The 20,860-nt window shown below is 62.5% G+C and overlaps 1 protein-coding gene across 4 annotated transcripts; it reads left to right on the forward strand.

The window, feature by feature from the left end:
- The first annotated feature begins 286 nt into the window (after positions 1–286).
- Positions 287–20,543, forward strand: CROCC (ciliary rootlet coiled-coil, rootletin). Of its 4 annotated transcripts, none has more exons than XM_041463435.1 (34): positions 287–476; positions 2,233–2,372; positions 3,452–3,631; positions 3,709–3,792; positions 3,867–3,958; positions 4,255–4,420; positions 4,988–5,094; positions 5,171–5,377; positions 5,933–6,029; positions 6,103–6,198; positions 6,530–6,694; positions 6,862–7,040; positions 7,483–7,644; positions 8,088–8,232; positions 8,611–8,976; positions 9,278–9,471; positions 9,601–9,728; positions 10,240–10,391; positions 10,788–10,889; positions 11,205–11,339; positions 11,919–12,050; positions 12,123–12,361; positions 12,927–13,086; positions 13,174–13,341; positions 13,793–14,111; positions 14,565–14,686; positions 14,763–14,883; positions 16,471–16,622; positions 17,120–17,293; positions 17,846–17,989; positions 18,378–18,632; positions 18,900–19,016; positions 19,663–19,773; positions 19,916–20,543. In XM_041463435.1, exons 2-34 carry the CDS (start codon positions 2,238–2,240, stop codon positions 19,964–19,966), a joined length of 5,157 nt encoding a protein of 1,718 aa, XP_041319369.1. In that variant the 5' UTR covers positions 287–476; positions 2,233–2,237; the 3' UTR covers positions 19,967–20,543. The 4 variants fall into 4 exon arrangements, with proteins under 4 accessions (XP_041319369.1, XP_041319367.1, XP_041319368.1 ...); XM_041463433.1 differs by having other exon boundaries at positions 288–476; positions 17,837–17,989; XM_041463434.1 differs by having other exon boundaries at positions 288–476; positions 3,873–3,958; positions 17,837–17,989.
- The last annotated feature ends 317 nt before the right edge of the window (positions 20,544–20,860 follow it).

Here is a 20,860-nt window from a genome sequence, read left to right on the forward strand (position 1 = left end):
TCCTGCCGGAGCCAGCTCGGGGTTAATGAGCTTAAGGAGCGCGGGGCTCAAGGCCAGGGCCCTGCGGGAGCGCCGTGCCCCGGGAGAGCGGCTCCGTCCCGGGTAAGGACCGCCCCACGCCTGCGGGCACGGCCGGCCCCGGGGCTGGCATTTGCTTCTGGTTCCCTTCCTTTTCCTCCTTCTGCTCCCGCCCGGCGCCTCGGGGTGGGTTTGTCGGCAGAGCCCGGGAATGCCGAGGGGCTGCTGGGGGAGGATGGGGCCGTGCCGCTGTCGGGACCTCCAGGAAGAGGAGGGTCCCCGCTCCCGCCGTCACGCGGGGAGGGGACGCGGATTTCGGGCTAATCCCGACCCCGCATCCGCTTCCCGCGGGCGGGCACCGAGCCCGAACCGCCCCAAATCCCGGGAAAAGGGACCGGGGGACGAGGAGGCCGCGGCAAGGGGGTGCCCGGGGCTCGGGAGATGCTCCCGGGGCTGAGGTGGGGACACCGCGTCCCTCCCGGCGGGGGGAGCGTGGGATGGGCACCGGGAATGGGAAATGGGACCGGGACCGGGATCGGGGTCGGGAGTGGGATCGGGAATGGCACTCGGGCAGCGGGTTTGGGAGGGCAAAGGGGGGTTGTGGTGGGAAAATCGCGGATCGGGGCGGCTCCGTGATCCCAGCGGAGAATCAGGGGCGGGTCTGTGGCCGCGAATGGAAAAGTGCCGCGGTTTGGGATCTTAAATGAGAATTTACGGTGGTTTGGGGATCGCAAATACGAATTTTCGGCGGTTTGGGGATCACAGCTGTGAATCTGCAGCAGAGTTTGGGATCACAAACACGAATTTTTAATTATTTTGTGGTTGCAACTGTAAATCTGCAACAGTTTTGTTGTTGTAACTGGAAATCTGCAGCAGTTTTGGGATCACAAATAGGAATTCACAACAGTTTTGGGACCACAAATGCAAGTTTGTGCCAGTTTTATGATTGCAACTGCCAATCTGAAGTGGTTTTGGGATCACAAACATGAATTTGCAGAGGTTTTGGCATTAGAAATCCAAATTTTGTGTCAGTTTTGTGATTGCAGTTACAAATCTGCAGCATTTTTTGTGATTGTAACTGGAAATTTGCAGCAGTTCTGGAATAAAACGTTAATTTACAACGGTTTTGGGATCATAAACATGAATTTGCAGCAGTTTTGGAAAACACAAACATGAATTTATAGCAGTTTTGGGATCACAGACATGAGTTTACAGTGGGTTTGGGATCAACTATGAATTTGCAACAGTTTGGGGATTGTGACTGGAAATCTGCAGCGGGTTTGGGATCACAAACATGAATTTTTAGTGATTTTGTGGTTGTGACTGTAAATCTGCCGCGTGTTTTGGGATTGTAACTGGAAACCTGCAGCGGTTTTGGGATCACAGTCATGAATTTACAGCAGTTTTGGGATCCAAATGCAAATTTGTGACAGTTTTATGACTGCAGCTGTAAATCTGCAGGGGTTTTGTGATCGCAAACACAGATTTGCAGCAGTTTGGGGATCATAGCTGCAAATCTGCAGCAGTTTTGCTCTTGCAGCTGTAAACCTGCCATGGTTTTATGATCCCAAACACACATTTGCAGAGGTTTTATGTTGCAGCTGCAAAATGAAGTGGGTTTGGATCACAACTGTTGATCTGCAGCACTTTGTGATCCCAAACTCCAGATTTTGGCCATTTTGTGGTTGCAGCTGCAAATCCCTAGCAGATTTTGTGATTGTGAACATGGATCTGAACGTCCTTGCAGTCACAACTGCAAATTTCCTGTGGGTTTTTGACCAGAACTGTGCATTTCCAGCAGCTCTTCCCTCACAAAGAGCATTCCTTGGAATGTCTGAGTGTGGGAGGTGGCATTTCCAGCCAGGCCAGGGGGCAGAATGCTCCCCATGGGCTGGAGGAGACACGTTGAGGGGTGGTGGGATTTTGATAGAAATCCCCGTTTGTTCCTGGTTATTAAAATCAAAGCAAATATCAGGGAAAAATCCCAAGGCAGGTTGTCGTTCCTATCCCTGAGGATCCTTTATCCGGATGCTGCACCCAGGGAGGGCTCAGCCCCTTCCCAAGGGGAGCAGAGCAGCTCGTGGTGGCGAAGGATGCCCTGGCTGTGTCCTGGGCTGGATCCCGTCCCACATCCCACCCTGGATCCCACCCTGGATCACAGATCCTATCCCAGATCCCGGATCCCATCCTGCCTCTCTCCATCCCATCCTGCAGGGGCCATGGCCTCGCTGCTGTCCCTGCAGGAGGAGAACAGGATCCTGCAGCAGGAGCTGTCCCGCGTCGAGGACCTGCTGGCCCAGAGCCGGGCCGAGCGCGATGAGCTGGCCATCAAGTACAACGCCCTCAGTGAGTGGGTGAGCTCCCTAAATCTCCCTTTTTAACCCCAAAATCCACAGCTGGCCATCAAGTACAACGCCCTCAGTGAGTGGGTGAGCTCCCCCAAATCCCCCTTTTTAACCCCAAAATCCACAGCTGGCCATCAAGTACAAAGCCCTCAGCAGGCAGGTGAGCTCCCCCAAATCCCCCTTTTCAGCCCCAAAATCCACAGCTGTTTATCAAGTACAGTGCCCTCAACAAGCAGGTGAGCCTCCCCCCAAATCCCCCTTTTTATCCCCAAAATCCACAGCTGGCCATCAAGTACAACGTCCTCAGCCAGCCCTCCCAAATCCCCCTTTTTAACCCCAAAATCCAGAGCTGTCCATCATGTACAATGCCCTCAGCCAGCCCTCCCAAATCCCCTTTTCAGTCCCAAACTCCAGGTGGTGCCAGCTCCAGCCCTGGTGTTCCCTGTGTGGGGCGGGGGAGCTGTGGTGTCCCCGTGGTGGGAATTGTCCAGACCAGTCCTGGCTTGCCAAGGCTTGTCCATCCCTGTTTTATTTGTCCTGCTGGATTTTGGGAAGGAACCCCCCCTCCCTGTGGGAATCCTTCAGTTTTCCAGCACTTTGCCCTGGCAACCGGGAATTCCAAAGGGCTTTGGCCCTCCCAGTGCTGAGTGTGCCCCAAACTGGTGGGATACTGGAGGAATCCCTTGGTTTGTGCCTCAATATTAAAAATAAAAGCAAATATCGGGAAAATATCCCCAGGCAAGTTTCCAATCCTGTACCCAAGGATCCTTTATCCATCAGCCACTCCATGCAAACTGGGAAGGGGCTTTGCTGAACCCACAGACTGGAGGTTGAGTTATCCTTAAAACCACCCCAGAAGTTCCCCATTCATCCCCTCCCTGTGCATGGAGAAATGGGAGAATGTGAGAATCGGGGCCTTTGGCTGGCTAGGATTTGCCATGGAACCCCTGGAAGAGAGGCTGGGGGATGCCCAGGGGTGTGGGGGTGCCAGCCTGGACTGGGGGATGCCCAGGGGTGTGAGGGTGCCAGCCTGGGCTGGGGGATGCCCAGGGGTGTGAGGGTGCCAGCCTGGGCTCCCCTGATCCCAGCTGGAGCAGAGCCTGCGGCTGGAGCCGGAGGAAGCAGCCGAGAGCCGGAGCCTGGCCCAGCACAACATCGAGCTCCGGAGGCTGCTGGAGGAGGAGCAGGCTGCCTACAAGAGGAAGCTCCAGGCCTACCAGGAGGGCCAGCAGCGCCAGGCCCAGCTGGTGCAGAAGCTCCAAGCCAAGGTAAATCCTTCCTGGGGGGGCACTGGGGTAATCTGGGGACACCCCACCATTGGTGTCACCCCCTGTCTCTCTCCCAGGTATTGCAGTACAAGAAGAAATGTGGGGAAGTGGAGCAGCAGCTGCTGGAGAAGGCGACGGAGCTGGAGCAGGAGAGGCTGACAGTGAGGAAGGCTTTGGGGGTCCCCTGCCCCAAATCCCAAATTGGGGTGATGGCCACCAGGGGATATTCCCACAGATCCAGCTGGATGCCAGCGGCTCCCAGCCCGATGAGGAGAGCAGCAACGAGCTGGAGAACGCCCTGATCCGGCTGGAGGAGGAGCAGCAGAGGTGGGCAGGACCCAGAGGATGTGGGGATTCCCGGGAGATGCTGAACTCAGTGATCCCCACTCCCAGGAGCAGCAGAGGTGGGTGGGAATGTGAGGATTCCCAGGGGATGCTGACCCCCATGATCTCCAGTCTCAGAAGCAGCAGAGGTGGGCAGGACCCGGGGGTGGGGTGTGAGGATTCCCAGGGGATGCTGAGCTCGGTGATCCTCAATCCCAGGAGTGGCAGAGGTGGGTGGGATCCCGAGGGGAATGTGAGGATTCCCATGGGATTCTGACCTCGTTGATCCCCGATCCCAGGAGCAGCAGCCTGGTGCAGGTGAACTCCATGCTGCGGGAGCAGCTGGAACAGGCCAACGTGGCCAACGCGGCGCTGAGCGAGGACATCCGGAAGCTCACGGCGGACTGGGCGCGGGCCCGGGACGAGCTGGAGCAGCGGGAGGCGGAGTGGAGGCGGGAGGAGGAGGTGGGGGACACCCGGGCGGGGACAGGGGACACCAGGGAGCAGCAGCAGGGAGAGGGGTGTGAGGCAGGGGGATGAGGGGATGTGGGATCATGGAGAGGGGTGTGGGGTGGTGGGGAATGCTGCAAAGAGCAGAGTTTGGGGAATATGGGGGGGATGTGATGGGAAGAGCATATAAGACAGAGGGCTACGGAATGTGGGGTCACTGAGGAGGGATGCAGGGCCAGAGGGATGTTCCGTGGGGAAGGATTTGGGGGTGTGACATGGATGGGAAAGGGAGATGAGGCAGGGGGATGCAGGGATGTGTGAGGGACAATTACACAGGACCCATGGGAGGGATGTGGGACCATGGGGGATGTTGCATGGAGAAGAATTTGGGGGTTTGGGGATGTGATGGGAAGGGGATGTGAGGCAGGTACGTGTCACCCCACCCCCCCCCACCCCTCTCCGTGCCCACAAGAATTAAGGTGGGGCTGCGGAAAACCGTGGGGGTGATGGGTGTGGCCAGGAGGGATATTTGGGAATTTGGGGACCGTGCTGGATCCCTGATCCCTCTCCATCCCATCTCAGTCCTTCAACACCTACTTCAGCAACGAGCACAGCCGGCTCCTGACCCTCTGGCGGCAGCTGGTGACCTTCAGGCGCCACTTCGGGGAGATGAAGGCCACCACCGAGAGGTCAGCGGGACCCGGGGCGGGATCCCTCCCTCCGGGGATCCCTGGGGATCCCACCCTGCGCCTCCCTCCCGCACAGGGACCTGTCGGAGCTGGGCCACGAGGTGTCGCGGACGGGCCGCGCCGCCCACGCCGCCTGCCTGCACCTGGCCGCCAACCTGCGGCTGGCCGAGAGCCAGGCGGGAGCGGCCCGCGAGCGGCAGGAGCTGCGCCTGGAGCAGCTGCAGGAGCAGCTGGCGGCGCGGGCACGGGACGCGGAGCTGGAGAAAGCCACCCTGGCAGCAAGGTACCGGGGGCTGGGGGACACCCGGTGGGCGAGGGGAGGAATGGAAATGCAGGGGATGTGGCACAGGATGGGGAAGGAGTGAGTCAGAGGGATGGGATGCAGGAGCACCAGGAGGGATGCAGGGGCACCAGGGGATGCAGGAGCACCAGGAGGGCTGCAGGAGGACCAGGAGGATGTTCCACAGGGAAGATTTTGGGGTGTGGCACAGGACAGGAAGGGAATATGGGTCAGAGGGATGGGATGCAGGAGCACCAGGATGGGGAGGACGCACCCCAATGGGGCCATGGGGGATGTTTCATGGGGAAGGTTTTGGGGCTGTGGCGTGGATGGGAAGGGATGTGAGGGCGGGGATGTTGGATGTTGCATGCTGGATGTTGGATGCTGGGTGTTGGATGTTGGATGCTGGGTGGTGCATGCTGGATGTTGGATTTTGGATGTTGGATGCTGGGTGTTGGATGCTGCATGCTGGGTGTTGGGTGCTGGATGTTGGATGGTTGGATGCTGGATGTTCAATGTTGGATATTGGGTGTTGGATGCCGGCTGTGTCCTGGCCAGGCTGGCGGAGCTGACAGCGGCCCTGGAGCGGCGCCGGAGCGAGGACGAGGAGAAGGAGCGGGCGGTGGAAGCGCTGACCCTGCAGCTGCGGGAGCTGGTGGGTGCAGGGTGTAGGAGTTTGGGGATGCAGGTCTGTCATTCCCGGCCTGATCCCATGCCGGGGCTTGCAGGAGGCCGCACGTGCCCGGGAGCCGACGCCGGAGCAGGTGCAGGCTCTGCGCTCCGAGCTGGAGCTGCTGCGCCGGACGCTGCACGAGGTCACCCAGGTGCTGGGACACCCCGGGACCACCCACTGCCAGGAGGGGTCTCTCCCTGCCTCAGTGTCCCCTCCCTGCCTCAGTGTCCCCTCCTTGTCTCAGTGTCCCATTCCTCAATGAATCCCTTGATTCATTTTTGCATTTCTTATTCAGTTTCCCCTCTCTCTGATTCAGTTTTCCCCTCCCTGCCTCAGTTTCCCCTTGGCTTGATTTCCCATTTCCCACCTCATTTTCCCCTTTCCTGGACTCCATCTCCCCTTTCTCACCTTGGTTTGTTCCCCCCTTCACTGACTTAATTCCCTTCCCTGCCTCACTTTCTCCTGGATTTTCCTGGGAATAGGCGGTTCTGGCTGATGACCCCGAGCCCCCCGCACCTGCAGTGTCCCCCCCGTGTCCCCCCGTGTCCCCTCCGTGTCCCGCCGTGTCCCCTCTCCGCAGCCTCTCTGCCAGTGCCGCTGCTGCTGCTGTCCACGCAGCCCTGAGCCGGCGCCAGCTCCAGCTGCAGGTGAGCTGGGAGGAGGAGGAGGATGGGGATGGGATGGGATAATGGCATAATGGGATGGGATGGGAGGGGATGGGATGGGATGGGATGGGGGATGGGGATGGGAAGGATGAGGATGGCGATGGGAATGATGGGGATGAGGGTAGGATCTGATGAAGGCTGGCCTCCAGGAGGCCCGGAGCCAGGTGGAGGCGGGCCGGGAGGCGGCCGGGAGCCTGCGGCGGGAGCTGGGAATGCTGGAGCAGCGGCTGGAGCAGCTGGGAGCCGAGGCCGGGAGCTGCAGGCGGGCGCAGGAGGAGGCCCAGCGGGAGGGGCTTCAGCTGCGGACCCAGGTCGAGGGGCTGCGCAGGTACCACCCCTCTGTCTGTCCTGTGTGTCCGGCTGTCTGTCCCTGTGTGTCCATGCATCTGTCCCTGATTGTCCATCTGTCTGTCCCTGTGCATCTGTGTGTCCCTGTGTCCATGTGCCTATGCCTGTGTCTGCGTGTCCATGTGCCCGTGTGTCTGCGTGTCTGTGTGTCCATGTGCCTGTGTGTCCATGTGCCTATGCCTGTGTCTGCGTGTCCATGTGCCCGTGTGTCTGCGTGCCCGTGTGTCCATGTGCCTGTGTGTCCATGTGCCTATGCCTGTGTCTGCGTGTCCATGTGCCCATGTGTCTGTGTGTCCATGTGCCCATGCCTGTGCCCATGTCCATGTGTCTGTGTGTCCATGTGCCCATGTGCCCATGTATCCATGTCTGTGTGCCTGTGTCCATGTGCCCGTGTCCGTGTGTCCATGTCCGTGTGTCCGTAGGGAGCTGTGCCGCGCGGAGGCGGCGCTGGCGGAGGAGCAGCAGCGGGCGGGGGCCCTGCAGCAGGAGCGGGAGCAGCTGCGGTGCCGCAGCGAGGGGCTGCAGGACTCCCGGGACCAGGCTGCCCGTGACGCCCAGGCTGCCCACGAGCAGCTGGAGCACAGGTGGGCACGGGGCATGGGTGGGTGTGGAGGTCACAGGTGGGCACATGTGGGCACAGGAGGGTTCAGGTGGGGAGCCAGGTGGGCACAGGGGGGGACCCAGGTGTGTATGGGGTCAAGGTGGGTACAGGGTGTACGAGGGGTACAAGAGGGTTCAGATGAGCTCAGGTGGGTGTAGGTGGGCACAGGTGGTTGTAGGTGGGTGCATGTGGGCTCAGGTGCATACAGGTGCACATAGGTAGGTGCTGGAGGGCACAGCATCCCCAGGACTTACCTGTGATGGATGCAGGTGGGCACAGATGGGCACAGATGGGTGTACAGGGGCATGGGTGGGTGTGCGGGGGGATACAGGAGGGTTCAGGTGGGGACAGGAGGGTTCAGGGGGGCACAGGTCGGTGCACAGGGGACACAGGTGGGCACAGGTGGGCTGTGCTGTCCCCACACAGCCAGCAGCAGGTGCAGGAGCTGGAGGCACAGCGGGCGCGGGCGCAGCGGGAGCTGCTGGAGGCGCGGGAGGAGCTGAGCCGGGCGCTGCTGGAGGCGGAGCTGGCCCGGGGCGAGCAGGAGGCGCTGGCAGAGGCCCTGGGCAAGGTGGGCACCCGGGCCTGCTCCACAGCGGGGCCGGGCGTGGATACAGGTGCATCCCCGTGGGTACAGGTGAATCCCCGTGGATGTATCCCCGGGAGTGCCAGCCCTGCTGTGGGTGCAGCCCCATGCCCCAGCTGCCCCCATGGCCCAGTTCCACAGGTGTCCCCACATACCCCAGGTGTCCCCAAGTGTCCCCCATGCCCCGGGTGCCCCCTGTGCCCCAGGTGCTCCCCAAGTCCCAGGTGAGCCCCAGGTGCCCCCCGTGCCACAGGTGTTCCCTGAGCCCCAGGTGCTCCCCGTGTCCCCCTGCCCCAGGCACTCCCCCTGCCCCCGTCGCCCCATCCCGCCGTGCCCCCGGTGCCAGCCGGTGCCCGCTCGCAGGCGCAGGGCAGCTGCGGGGAGCTGGCGGAGGCCCGGCGGGCGGCGGAGGCGGAGGAGTCGCGGCTGCGGGACGCGCTGGCCAAGACCAGCGAGCTGGCGGCCGGGCTGGCCCGGGACAAGGCGGAGCTGGGCCGGCGGCTGGAGCGGCTGGAGCAGGAGCGGGAGCGGGGCCGGCTGCGCAGCCGGGAGCTGTGCCGGGAGCTGGCGCTGCTGCGGGCACGGCTGGAGAGCGGCCCCCGCCCCGGCAGCGAGCGGCGGGACCTGGAGCGGCCGCGGGGGGACCCCCGGGACGACGGGCGGGGGTTGCGGGAGGAGCTGCGGGAGCTGCGCGGGCTCCACGAGCGGCTGCGCCACAGCCTGGGCCAGGTGGGCACCGCGGGGGCAACTGGGAGCGGTGGGGAGGGTGCCAGGGACAACTGGGAGCATTGGGGAGGGTGTGAGGTGTACTTGAGACAGGTGGGGAGGGGGCATGGAGCCACTGGGAGGGTGTCAGGGGTAAATGGGAGAGTGCTAGGGACAACTGGGAGAGGTGGGAAGAGTGTCTGGGCTAACTGGGAGGGGTGGGGAGGGTGCCAAGGGTAACTGGGAGGGGTCATGCGGTAACTGGTGGTCCCTGAGCTGTCACTGGTGTCCCCGGGCTGTCGCTGGTGTCCCCGGTGTGCCGCAGGCGGTGCAGGAGCAGAGCGCGGCGGGCGAGGCGCTGGCGCGGGCGCGGGCGGAGCAGGAGCGGCTCCGGGCGGAGCAGGAGCGGCTGGGCCGGACCCAGGCGGCGCTGGCCCAGGACGGGGCCGGGCTGGCCGTGCAGCTCGCGGCTGCCCAGCGCCAGGAGCGGCACCGCGACCGCGAGGCCGCCGGGCTCAGGTGGGGCCGGGCTCAGTTGGGGGCCGGGCTCAGGGGGGTGCTGGGCTCAGAGGGTGCCGGGGCGGGTCCAGCCCCGTCCCCAGCCCTGTGCCCAGCCCTGTGCTCAGCCCTGTGCCCCGTGTCCCGCAGGTCGGAGAAGGAGGGGCTGGAGAGCGCCGTGTTCCAGCTGCAGCAGGAGCTGGCCCAGCTCCAGGCCCGCAATCAGCAGCTGGAGGCCCAAGGCCGGACACTGACCCAGGCCAAGGAGGCACTGGAGGGTGAGGGGTCCCAGCCACCCGCATGTCCCATTGTCCCGGCCATGGCCAGTTCCCATTCATCCATCTCCATCTTCATCCTCATCCTCAACCCATCCATCCCCATCCTCATCCCCATCTTCATCCCCATTCCCATCCATCCCCATCTTCACCATCCATACTCATCCATAGTATCTGTTATATACATCTTCATTCTCGTCCATCTCCATCTTCACCATCCATCTCCATCCTCATCCCTGTCCATCCCCATCCTCATCCTCAGCTCCATCCCCTCTTCCCCATTGACAGGGGGTGTCTCCATGACTTGTGGGTGTTCCCCCTTATGGGGAGGTGTCCTCATGACTGAGGCTGTCCCCATGACTGGGGATGGTGTTCCCACTGACTGGGGTTGTCCCCAGTGACTGGTGGGTCCCCATTAGCTCTGGGACGTCCCCATGACTGGGGGTGTCCCCATGACGGGGCTGTCCCCATGACTGGGGGTGTCCCCATGACGGGGCTGTCCCCGTGTCCCCAGCGGAGCTGGGCGTGGCGCGGCGGGAGCGGGCGCAGGAGCTGCGGGAGCGGCGCCAGGCGGTGGCGGTGGCCGAGGCGGCTGCGGTGACAGCGGCGCTGCAGAGTGCCCGCAAAGCGCACCGGGAGCAGCTGGAGCACCTCCAGCGCGAGAAGGTGTGCACGGGGTGGGGGAGCACGAGGGTTTGAGGCTGCAGGAGGGATTTGGGGGGCATGGTGCTGGGATTTTGGGGTGCTGTGGTGGAGGTTTTTAGGGTGCAATAGTGATTTTGGGGGTTTTAAGGGTGATTGTTGGGCCTTGATGGTGGTTATTGGGGAACAATGTTGGGGTTTGGGGCTCAGTGGTGATTTTTGGGGCAAAATGTAGATTTTTGGGGTGCAGAGCTGATTTTTGATGCACGTGCTGATTGTTGAGGGCACAGTGGTGATTTTTGGGGGGCAACCTTGATTTCTGACATTCCCACTGATTGTTGGGGCACAATGCTTGGGGTGCAGGATTGTTTGGGTTCGCTGATGATTTCTGGGGTCCACTGGTGATTTTGGGGCTGGCAGGAGGAGTTGGAGGCCGAGCGGGGCCGGCTGGTGCAGGAGCACGAGGAGCTGGTGGCCGAGCTGGCGGCAGCGCGGCAGCAGCGCCAGAGCGAGAAGCAGCAGGTGGTGGCCCTGATGTCCCCTGTTCCTGTGCCACCTCTGATGTCCCCTCAGCCCTGTGCCACTCCCCTGTCCCCCAGCCCTATGCCATTCCCCTGTCCCCCTGTCCCTGTGCCAGCCTTCATGTCCTCCTGTCCCTGTGCCACTCCCCTGTCCCCCTGTCCCAGCTCCATGTCCCCCTGCCCTGTGCCAGCTCCATGTCCCCTCAGCCCTTTGCCACCCGTGGTATCCCCCAGCTCTGTGCCACCCCTGATGTCCCCCCAGCCCTGTGCCAGCTCCATGCCCCCCCAGCCCTGTGCCACCCCTGATGTCCCCCAGGCTCTGGCGCTGCAGGAGGAGGAGCGGGTGGCCCTGGCAGGGACACTGGCGGGGCTCCAGCAGAGCCTGGATGAGGCCACAGCTGAGCTGGAGCAGCGGCGGCGAGAGGTCACAGGCCACCAGGAGAAGGAGCAGGTGGGTTTGGGGGGCTCCCAGAACCCCCCCAGGGTGGCACAGAGCCCCCACTTCCAGCCCTTGTGCCCAGGTGTCTCCCCTCTTTGCAACCCCCATTGCCAAAGTGTCCCCTGCTCCTGCAGCCACCTGTGCCTGGGTGTCCCCTTGTCACCCCCCAGCTTGAGCCTCACCCCCACCATTGCAAGACCCCCCCAGTGTCCCCTTTTTTTGCAGCCCCCCAACTTCACCCCCCATCTCCTGCAGGAGTGGGGCTTAACTGTAGTACCTGAGCCCCTGAGCCCCATCCCTGCACCACCCCTACTGCCCCCCTCTCTCCAGGATCCCATCCCCACTGTCCCCCTGTCTCTGGGACCCCACCCCACCCCACTGTTCCACTCTCTCCAGGACCCCATCCCCATTGCTCCCCCCCTGGATTCCATCCCCACTGTCCCCCTGTCTCTGAGACCCCATCCCCACTGTCCTCCTGTCTCCGGGACCCTATCCCCATTGCCCCTCTCTCCGGGACCCCATCCCGCTGGTGCCGCCCCCCGGGACCCCCGAAGGGAGGGAGGGCGCTCTCAGGGTGCCGTGTCCCCGCAGGCCTTGGCCGCGGAGCTGCACTCGCTGCGGGCGCGGGCGGAGGAGGCGGCGCTGAGCCACGAGCGGGAGGCGAGGACGCTCCGGGACCAAGCGGCAGCGGCGGCCAAGCAGCGGGACAGCGCCCTGCGGGAGGTGAGCCGCGCCCCAAAACCCCTTCCCGTCCCCCTGAAATCCCCAAATCGCTGGAGTTCCCGCTCCGGGCAGGCGGAGGAGGCGCGGGCGCAGCTGCGGGCGGGGGCCGAGGCGCGGGCGGCGGCGCGGCAGGAGCTGCTGGAGGCGCAGCGAGAGGCCCGGGACAGCCGCGAGGGCCGCGACACCGAGCGGCGGCGGGCGCAGGAGGCGCGGCGGGCGCTGGGCGATGCGGCCCGGGAGAAGGAGGCGCTGCAGCGCTCCAACGAGGAGCTGCGGGCGGCCCTGCGGCGCGCCGAGGGAGAGCGCATCAGGTCGGGAACGCGGGATGGCCTCACCGGGAGTGCAGGGCACGGCTGCAGCGCCTTGGAGGGGCTGCTCGGGGTTGGGGGGATGCTTAGGGTAAGGGAATGTCCAAGCTGGGAGATGCAGGAGTTCGGAGTGATGGGTGGGACAAGGGGGTGCTTGAATTGGGAGATGCAGGAGTTGGGAGATGCTCGGGATGAGGGAAGCACAAGTTGGGAGATGCTCGGGATGAGGGAAGCACAGGCTGGGAGGTACAGGAGTTGGGAGATGCAGGGGCTGGGAGATGCAGGAGTCTGGAGATGCTCGGGATGAGGGAAGCATAAGTTGGGAGACGCTTGGGATAAGGGAAAGCAGGAGTTGGGAGTTATAAGGGTGATCCCCATCCTGGAGGGCGATGCCTGGGGTGGGGGAGGTGTTGGGACGCTCAGGTTGGAATGGGGCACTGCTGCAGGTCAGGAGGACGCTCAGGGCAAAGTGATGGAAATTTGGGGCTGGAGGGACACCCGGGATGGGCACGGCTGGGGCCGGGGGCATGCCGCGCCCCCGGGTGCTGCCAGCCCCCGCTGCCCGCAGCCTGAAGCGCTCCGGGGAGGACAAGGAGCAGCGGCTGGCGCTGCTGGAGGCGGCGCGGGCGGCGGCCGAGCGGGAGGTGTCGGAGCTGCGGGCGGCGCTGCGGGGGCTGGAACGCGCCCGCCTGGAGAGCCGGCGGGAGCTGCAGGAGCTGCGCCGCCAGGTCAGGGACAGGCACGGGGACAGGGGGTGGCACGGAGCCTCCCCGGCCCTCGGGTTGTCCCCGAACCGCTGCTCCCCTCGCGGGCAGGTGAAGGAGCTGGACAGCGAGAACAGCCGGCGGGGCCGGGAGCTGGGGGAGCTGCAGGCACGGGTGGCCCTGGAGGAGCAGCGGGAGCAGCGGAGCCGCCGCGAGGCCTCCGGCCTCAGGCAGAAGGTGGCCGAGAGCGAGGCCGGCACCGAGGCTGCCAAGAAGGAGGTGAGGGCGTCCCCAAAGGTCCCCAAGACCCCGCTGTAGGTGACACACATCCCGAAGTGTTCCTGTGCCCCCATAGCTGGCTATCCTGTGGGTCTGGAGGTGTCCCTGTCCCCTCAGGCTGTAGCTTGGTGCCTGTTGTCCCCAATCATCACCATCACAGTGGTATCCCTGTGTCCCGGGGTGTTCCCATTGCTCCATCCCCTGCATTCCTGTGTGTTCCCACTGCTGCATCCTGTGCATCCCTGGGTGTTCCCACTGCCCCACTGCTGCATCCCCTGCATCCCTGGGTGTTCCCATTGCTCCATCCCTCACCTCCCTGGAGTTCCCCTGTGACCCCAATACTCCATTCCCCACCTCGCTGGGGTCCCCCATCACCCCATTGCTCCATCCCCCGTTCCCCATCGCTCCCACCCCCCCTTCCCCTCTCCCATCTCTCCTGTCCCTCCCGCAGCTGCAGCAGCTGCAGCAGCGCCTGGCGGCGGCGGAGCAGGAGTTCCGGCGGCGGGAGCAGGAGCTGTCCCGCAGCCTGGAGGAGGCGCGGGGCAATGAGAAGAAGCTGCTGGCGGACGCGCGGAACCTGCAGCTCAAGGTGGAGGCGGCGCGGGCCGAGGTGGCCGAGCTGGGGCTGCGGCTGAGCGCGGCGCAGGGCCGGGCCCAGGGGCTGGAGGCGGAGCTGGCCCGCGGCGAGGAGCAGCGCAGGGCCACCGAGTCCCGCCTGGGCGGCCTCCAGGCCACCCTGCGCCGCACCGTGGCCGTGGCCAGGGCCAAGGGTGAGCGCTCCCGGGGACACCGGGGCTCCGGAGGGGGCTGAGGGGAAGGGAAATGTCATCCCGTGATCCAGCCCTGGGCTTCTCCAACACACCAGTGCTCCAGCTCCTGCATCCCGGGGGTCTCCCAAACCCCGTTATTCCATCCCCTTCATCCCTGGATCTTCCCAAACCCCGTTATTCCATCCCTGCATCTCTGGGGCCTCCCAAACCCCGTTATTCCACCCCCTGCATCTCTTTGGCTTCCCAAACCCCGTTATCCCATCCCTGCATCTCTGGGTCCTCCCAAACCCCGTTATTCCATCCCTGCATCTCTGGGGCCTCCCAAACCCCGTTATTCCACCCCCTGCACCCCAGGGTCCCCTTCACTCCATCCCCTGCCTCCCTGGTGTCCCCCGCTGTTCTGTCCCTTCCCCCTAGGCTGGTGTTCCCCTGCCACCCCTCTTGTCCCCCCAGGCGGGGGCCCGGAGGGGCCGGGCAGCCCCGGCTCGCTCCCGGATGCCGAGGCCGATCCCGAGGCGCTGCGGGCGGCGCTGCGGGAATTCCTGCGGGAGCTGCAGGACGCGCAGCGGGAGCGGGTGCGTGCCCCTGTCCCTCCCGTCCCCGTTACCCCAAAGGGCCCTTCCCGGCCTGTTGCCAGCCCCGTTCCCGCAGGAGGAGCTCCGGGGGCAGCTGGGCAGCCTGGGCCGGCGCTTGGCGGAGGCGGAGGCGGAGCGGGACAGCGCCGGCGCCCGCGCGCAGCGGCTCCAGAAACTGCTGGACGAGAGCGAGCAAGGTGATGGGGCTGTGTGGGATTCGGGGTGGTCTGGCGGCTGCTGGAGCCGCCACAGCGAGCGGCAGCTCGGAGGGAAACTGAGGCACAGGGAGGGGGGCGGTGCTGCCCAGAGCGAAGGATGCTCCCTGGGATTTCCTCCAAAATCCTTGTGGGAAACCTGATAAATCCCAGTAAACCCCAGTAAACCCCATCTGTACCTCCTTTAAACAGCAGTACAAAGTGGTAAAAATTTCCATATGTCCTTCTAACCCCAGTGAAATGGGTAAAACCCCTCTGCATCCCCCACACATCCCAGTGAAACTGGTAAACCCTCATGGATGCCCATAAATCCCACTGGAACTGCTAAACTCCCCTGTGGATCCCATGTAAATACCAGTTAAACTGGTAAACTCCACAAAACCCGGTAAAACTGGTAAAACCCCCTGTGCAAACTCCATAAATCCCAATAAAGTGGGGCAGAACCTGTCTGCACCCCACATAAATCCCAGTAAAACTGGTAAATCCCCCATGTATTTCCTGTAAACCCCAATAAAACAGCTGAAAAAACCCTGCGCAAACTGCAGAAATCCCAATAAAATTAAATTAAATACCCAAAACATTAAAAAATAGTAATTAAAAAAAAAACATTAAAAAATTCTCCATAAAGTGCAGTAAAACTGGTGGACTCCCTGTGCAGTCTCCATAAATGTCAGTAAAGGGGTAAAACCCCTGTGCATCCTTCTTAAACCCCAGTGAACCCAGTAACCCCTCCCAGTCTGTCCCCCATAAATTCCAATAAACCCCCAATAAAACCCCAATAAAATTCCAAAAAAACCCCAGTAAAACTGGTAACACCTGCCTGTGTCCCACGACCACCCCAGGAAAACTGGGAAATGCCCTGAGCAAATGCCATAAATCCCAATAAAGTGGGTAAAACCCCCCTGAATCTCCCAGAAACCCCATTAAAATTGGGAACCTCCCGTTCCTCTCCTGTAATTCCCAGTAAAACTGGGAACCCCCCATACAAATTCCATAAATCTCAATAAAATGGGTAAAACTCCTCTGCATCCCCATAAACCCCAGTAAAACCCCCCTGCATCTCCCATAAATCCCAATAAGCCCCAGTAACCCCCCCAACATCCCCCATAAACTCGGATAAACTCCTCTGCAATTCCCATAAACCCAATAAACCCCAGTAAAACCCCACTGCACCCCCATAAACCCCATTAAAACCCCACTGTAGTATCCTGTGTTGCTGGGTGTTCCCATTGCTCAATCCCCTGCATCCCTGGAGTTCCTTTTTTCCCATTGCTCCATCCCCTAACCCTAACCCGAACCCTAGCCACTGCAGCCCCACAAACCCCAGTAATACCCCAATAAAACCCCACTGCAGCCCCAGAAACCCCAATAACACCCCCTTCCATCCCCAGAAAGCCCAGTAAAACCCTAGTAAGACCCCTTTGCATCCCCACAAACCCCAGTAAAACCCCCCTGCAGCCCCACAAACCCCAGTAAAACCCCCTTCCATCCTCGTAAACCCCAGTAAAACCCCCCCTGCACCTCCACAAACCCCAGTAAAACCCCTGTGCACCCCCACCAACCCCGCAGAGCGGCGGGAGCTGAGCGGGGCCCGCGCCTCGCTGCTGCTGCAGGACGAGAGCCTGCGGCGCTCGCAGCGGGAATGCCGCGGGCTGCGGGAGCGCCTGAGCGCCCTGGAGAGCGGAATGCGCGCCGCGGAGAGGGAGCGGCGGGCGGAACAGGTGGGAACGGGAACGGGGAACTGGGGGGTCGGGGGGAACGGGGGGGTCAGGGGGGAACGGGGTCACCGGGGTCAGGGGGGAACGGGGCGTCCAGCTGGGAATGTGGGATGGTCTAGCTGGAAATTGGGGTCAAATCCAGGCAGGAATGCCGGCAGTCCGGGTGGGAATGGGGGACAGTGCAGGTAGAAATGTGGGATAATCCAGGTGGGAATACCGAGCAGCCCCATGGGGTGGGAGTGCTGAGCAGTCCAGGTGGGAATGCCGGGCAGTCCAGGTGGGACTGTGGGATAATCCAGGTGGGAATGCCAGGCAGTCCAGGTGGGACTGTGGGATAATCCAGGTGGGAATGCCAGGCAGTCCAGGTGGGACTGTGGGATAATCCAGGTGGGAATGCCGGGCAGCCCCTGGGGAGTGTCAGGCAGCCCGGGTGGGAGCGCGGGGCAGTCCAGGTGGGCCCGGCACATCCCGGCTCCACGCCCGCATTGCGGCGGCTCCAGGAGAAGCTGGGCGAGCTGGAGGAGGCCCGGCAGAGGCTGGAGGTGTGCGAGGGCCGGAGCGCCCGGCTGGAGCTGCAGCGGCGGGCGCTGGAGGCGGAGCTGGGCCGGGCCCGGCGGGCGCTGGCCGAGCGGGACGCGGAGGCGCGGGAGCGAGCGGAGCAGCTCCGCACGCAGGTACCGGCACCGCTCCCACCGGATTCCAGGGGCTGAACTGGCTTTCCATGGATCCAGTCCCACGGTTCCTCCCCGAGAGCCCTCCCAGCGCCTCCTGAAGCACTTCCCAGTCCCACAGCTGCCGCTGAAGCCACTCCAGTTCCCACAGTCCCCCCAGTTTCCCCTGAGCCCTGTCCCAGTTCCACAGCTCCCACTGAACCCACTCCCAGTTCCCTTGTGTTTTCCACAGTGCCTCCCGAAAGCCTTCCCAGTTCCCCCTGAACCCACTCCCAGTTCCCCTGAGTTCCCCCTGGATCCCATCCCAGTTGTCCCCAGTTCCTCCAAAACCCCTCTCAGTCCTCCCAGTTATCCCTGAACACCCTCCCAATTCCTCTGAGTTCCTCCTGAACACCCACCCCGTTCCCCCAGTCCCCTCCCAGTCCCCCCACTGAGCCCTCTCCCAGTCCCCCCAGTTCCCCCAGCTCCTCCCAGTCCCCCCAGTTCCCCCTGAATCCCCTCCCAGTGCCCCCAGTTCCCCACTCTCCATTCCCGTTCCGGACACAGCTGGCTCAGGCCGAGTCCCGCTCGGGGCCGTTCCCGGTGCCACCGGGGAGCGGCTCCAAGGGGGAGGCTCCGGACGGGTCTCTGCTCCACGAGCGGCTCCTGCAGCTCCAGAACGCGCTGGCCGCCGGCGAGACGGACCGGAGGCTGCTCCAGGTGGGACCGGAACCCCTCCCAGTGCCCCCGGTTCCTTCTGAACTGCCTCCCACTGCCTCCAGCTCCTCCCGAGCCCCTTCCCAGTCCCCTGATTCTCTGTGAATCCCCTCCCAGTCCTCCAAGTTCTCCCTAGACCCCCTCCCACTTCCCCCAGTTCCCTCTGAACCCCTCCCAGTGCCCCCATTCGCCCTGAACTACTCCCAGTCCCCCCGTTCCCACTGGAACTCCTCCCTCTTCCCCCTGAACCCCATTCCAACTCCCCCCAGTTCCCCTGAATCCTGTCCCAGTTCTCCCTGGACCCAGTCCCAGTCCCCTTGAGCCCCCTGCCCGTCACCGGGGGTTTCCCCGGGTGTCACGGGGCTGTCCCGCTGTCCCCCCGGTGTCCCAGGAAGGGCTGGAGGAGGCGCGGCGGGCGCTGGCAGAGGCGCGGCGGGAGAAGGGAATGCTGCGGGAGCAGCTGCGGGAGCAGCGGGAACTGGGAATGCTGCGGGAACCGGGAATGTTCCGGGAGCCGGGAATGCTCCGGGAGCTGGGAATGCTCCGGGAGCCGGGAATGCTCCGGGAGCCGGGAACGCCGCGGGAGCCGGGAACGTCGCCGGAACAAGGAATGCCGCCGGAGTCCTCCCAGGACCGGCAGCAGGAGGTGAGCGGGGCCGCACCCCAAATTCTCTGACCTTTGACCCCAGACAGGACACTGTGGATCCCCCATAGAGCCCCACACCCTTATGGGCTAATTAATTATCTAATTATCATCTCATACCTATATAATCATATCTAATGATCTGATACTATATTAGATAATTGATCTATTGCCATATATATGTATATATATCTATTACTCTAATATATCTCTGTATTTTTCTATCTATTACACATACCTTAATAAATATTTATCTGTGTGTCCGGGCAGGAGCGGGACCCTCCTGGCCGGGCTGGATCCGCGCGGCTCCCGGCAGGGCCGGATCCCCCCGCGGGCTCGGCCGAGCGGGAGCTGGAGGAGGCTCGGAAACGCATCCAGGTGCTGCGGGTGGGTCCCTGCGCCGGGGCCGAGCCCGATCCACGGGATGGGCTGGGGCTGATCCTGATCCATGGGCTGGGGCTGATCCATGGGCTGGGGCTGATCCTGATCCATGGGATGGGGCTGATCCATGGGCTGGGGCTGATCCTGATCCATGGGATGGGGCTGGGGCTGATCCTGATCCATGGGCTGGGGCTGATCCTGATCCACGGGATGGGACTGGGGCTGATCCTGATCCACGGGATGGGACTGGGGCTGATCCATGGGCTGGGGCTGATCATAATCCACAGGATGGGGCTGATCCAAATCCACGGGCTGGGGCTGCTCCTTTGGGAGCTCATCCTAATGGGAATGAGCCTGGTGCTGGTGCTGGGATGGGGCCGGGCTCATCCCGGTGGGAATGGTCCCAGTACTGGGATGGGGCTGGGCTCGTTCCAGGGGCAGGGAGGTGTTGGTGCTGGCTCACACCAGGGAGGTGTTGGTGTTGGTGTTGGTGCTGGTGTTGGTGTTGGTGCTGGTGTTGGTGTTGGTGCTGGTGTTGGTGTTTGTGCTGGTGCTGGTGTTGGTGCTGGCGCTGGCTCCGGGCCGTTCTGGGGTGCCCGCAGCAGGCAGTGCCCAGTGCGGGGTGCCGGGCACCCCTCACCCCTCCCTGCAGGCGCAGGTGTCGGCGCTGGAGCTCCGGGCCCGGCCGCTCCCCGAGGCACCCGCGGAGCTGCAGCGGGAGCTGGAGCGGCTCCGGCTCGGCCGCGGCGGCCTGGAGGAGCAGGTGAGGGGACACGGCCCGGGGACACGGGGACAGCCCGGGGAACACAGCCCGGGGGGACACGGCCCGGGGACACGGGGACATGGCCCGCAGGGACACGGGGACACGGCCCGGCCCCACAGCCTCCCCTCCCTCCCTCCTGCAGATCGCGCTGCTCAAGGAGCAGGAGCTGCAGCGACATCCCAGCGGAACGTAGGGAATTCCGGGACATCCGCAGGGACCGGCGCAGCTCCACGATGGGGGGATCCATCCCCATCCCCATCCCCGATCCCAGAATCCACAGCAGCTCTGCTCAGGGGTGAGCGGGATCCATCCCCACTCCTGTGCTCCAAACCCACAGCGATTTTTGTCTCCTTGTTCCCTTTTCTCCAGGAAAAAGCTGCACTTTTCCCACCAGCTGACAAAATTTGTCTATTTTTGATACAATCTGGAACCTCATGGATGGTTTACCCATTTTCCTGTTGCAGTTTTTAACGGAAAAATGGGAAATATTCCCCTTTTTTGGCCCTTGAAGACCCAACTGATTTATTCCCCTCCAGCCTTCCAAGCCCTGCCCTCACCCCATCCTAATTTTCCCCCTTTTTCTAACAAAAAAAAACCTCCCTGGATTTGTGTTTTTGAAGGATTTTTTTAGGAACTAGCACGGTTTTTATATGGAATTTTTGGGAATGGGGGTTTTTACTGGTGCTCTGGGGCAGCCTGAGGTTGGGAAAGCCACGGGAAGGGAAGTGGTGGCTCTGACCCCCACCAGTCCTGGCTGGAATAAACGTGGAAAATCCAAACTGAGAGTTCTGAGGGATTTTTTGGGGGGAAGCTGGCATTTTGGGAATGCCCAAATTTGGGCTGGGTTGAATGAGGTCCCTGAATAATAATGAATAATAAGAATAATGAAGAATAAATAGAAATAAGCAAGAATTAAAACCCAATAATAATAATTAATAATAATGAAGAGTAAAGGATAAGGAATCGTAGTAAACAGCAAATAATGATGAGGATAAAGCTGCACCCCATAGATGAGAGAGAAGTTTTGGGGGCAAATTCTCCCTATAGAGGGGAAATGCACCTCATAGAAGGGAGATCACACTATAGA

This window comes from Pyrgilauda ruficollis, unplaced genomic scaffold, assembly GCF_017590135.1.
Source record: "Pyrgilauda ruficollis isolate IOZ18807 unplaced genomic scaffold, ASM1759013v1 scaffold165, whole genome shotgun sequence".
NCBI classification, from domain to species: Eukaryota; Metazoa; Chordata; class Aves; order Passeriformes; family Passeridae; genus Pyrgilauda; species Pyrgilauda ruficollis.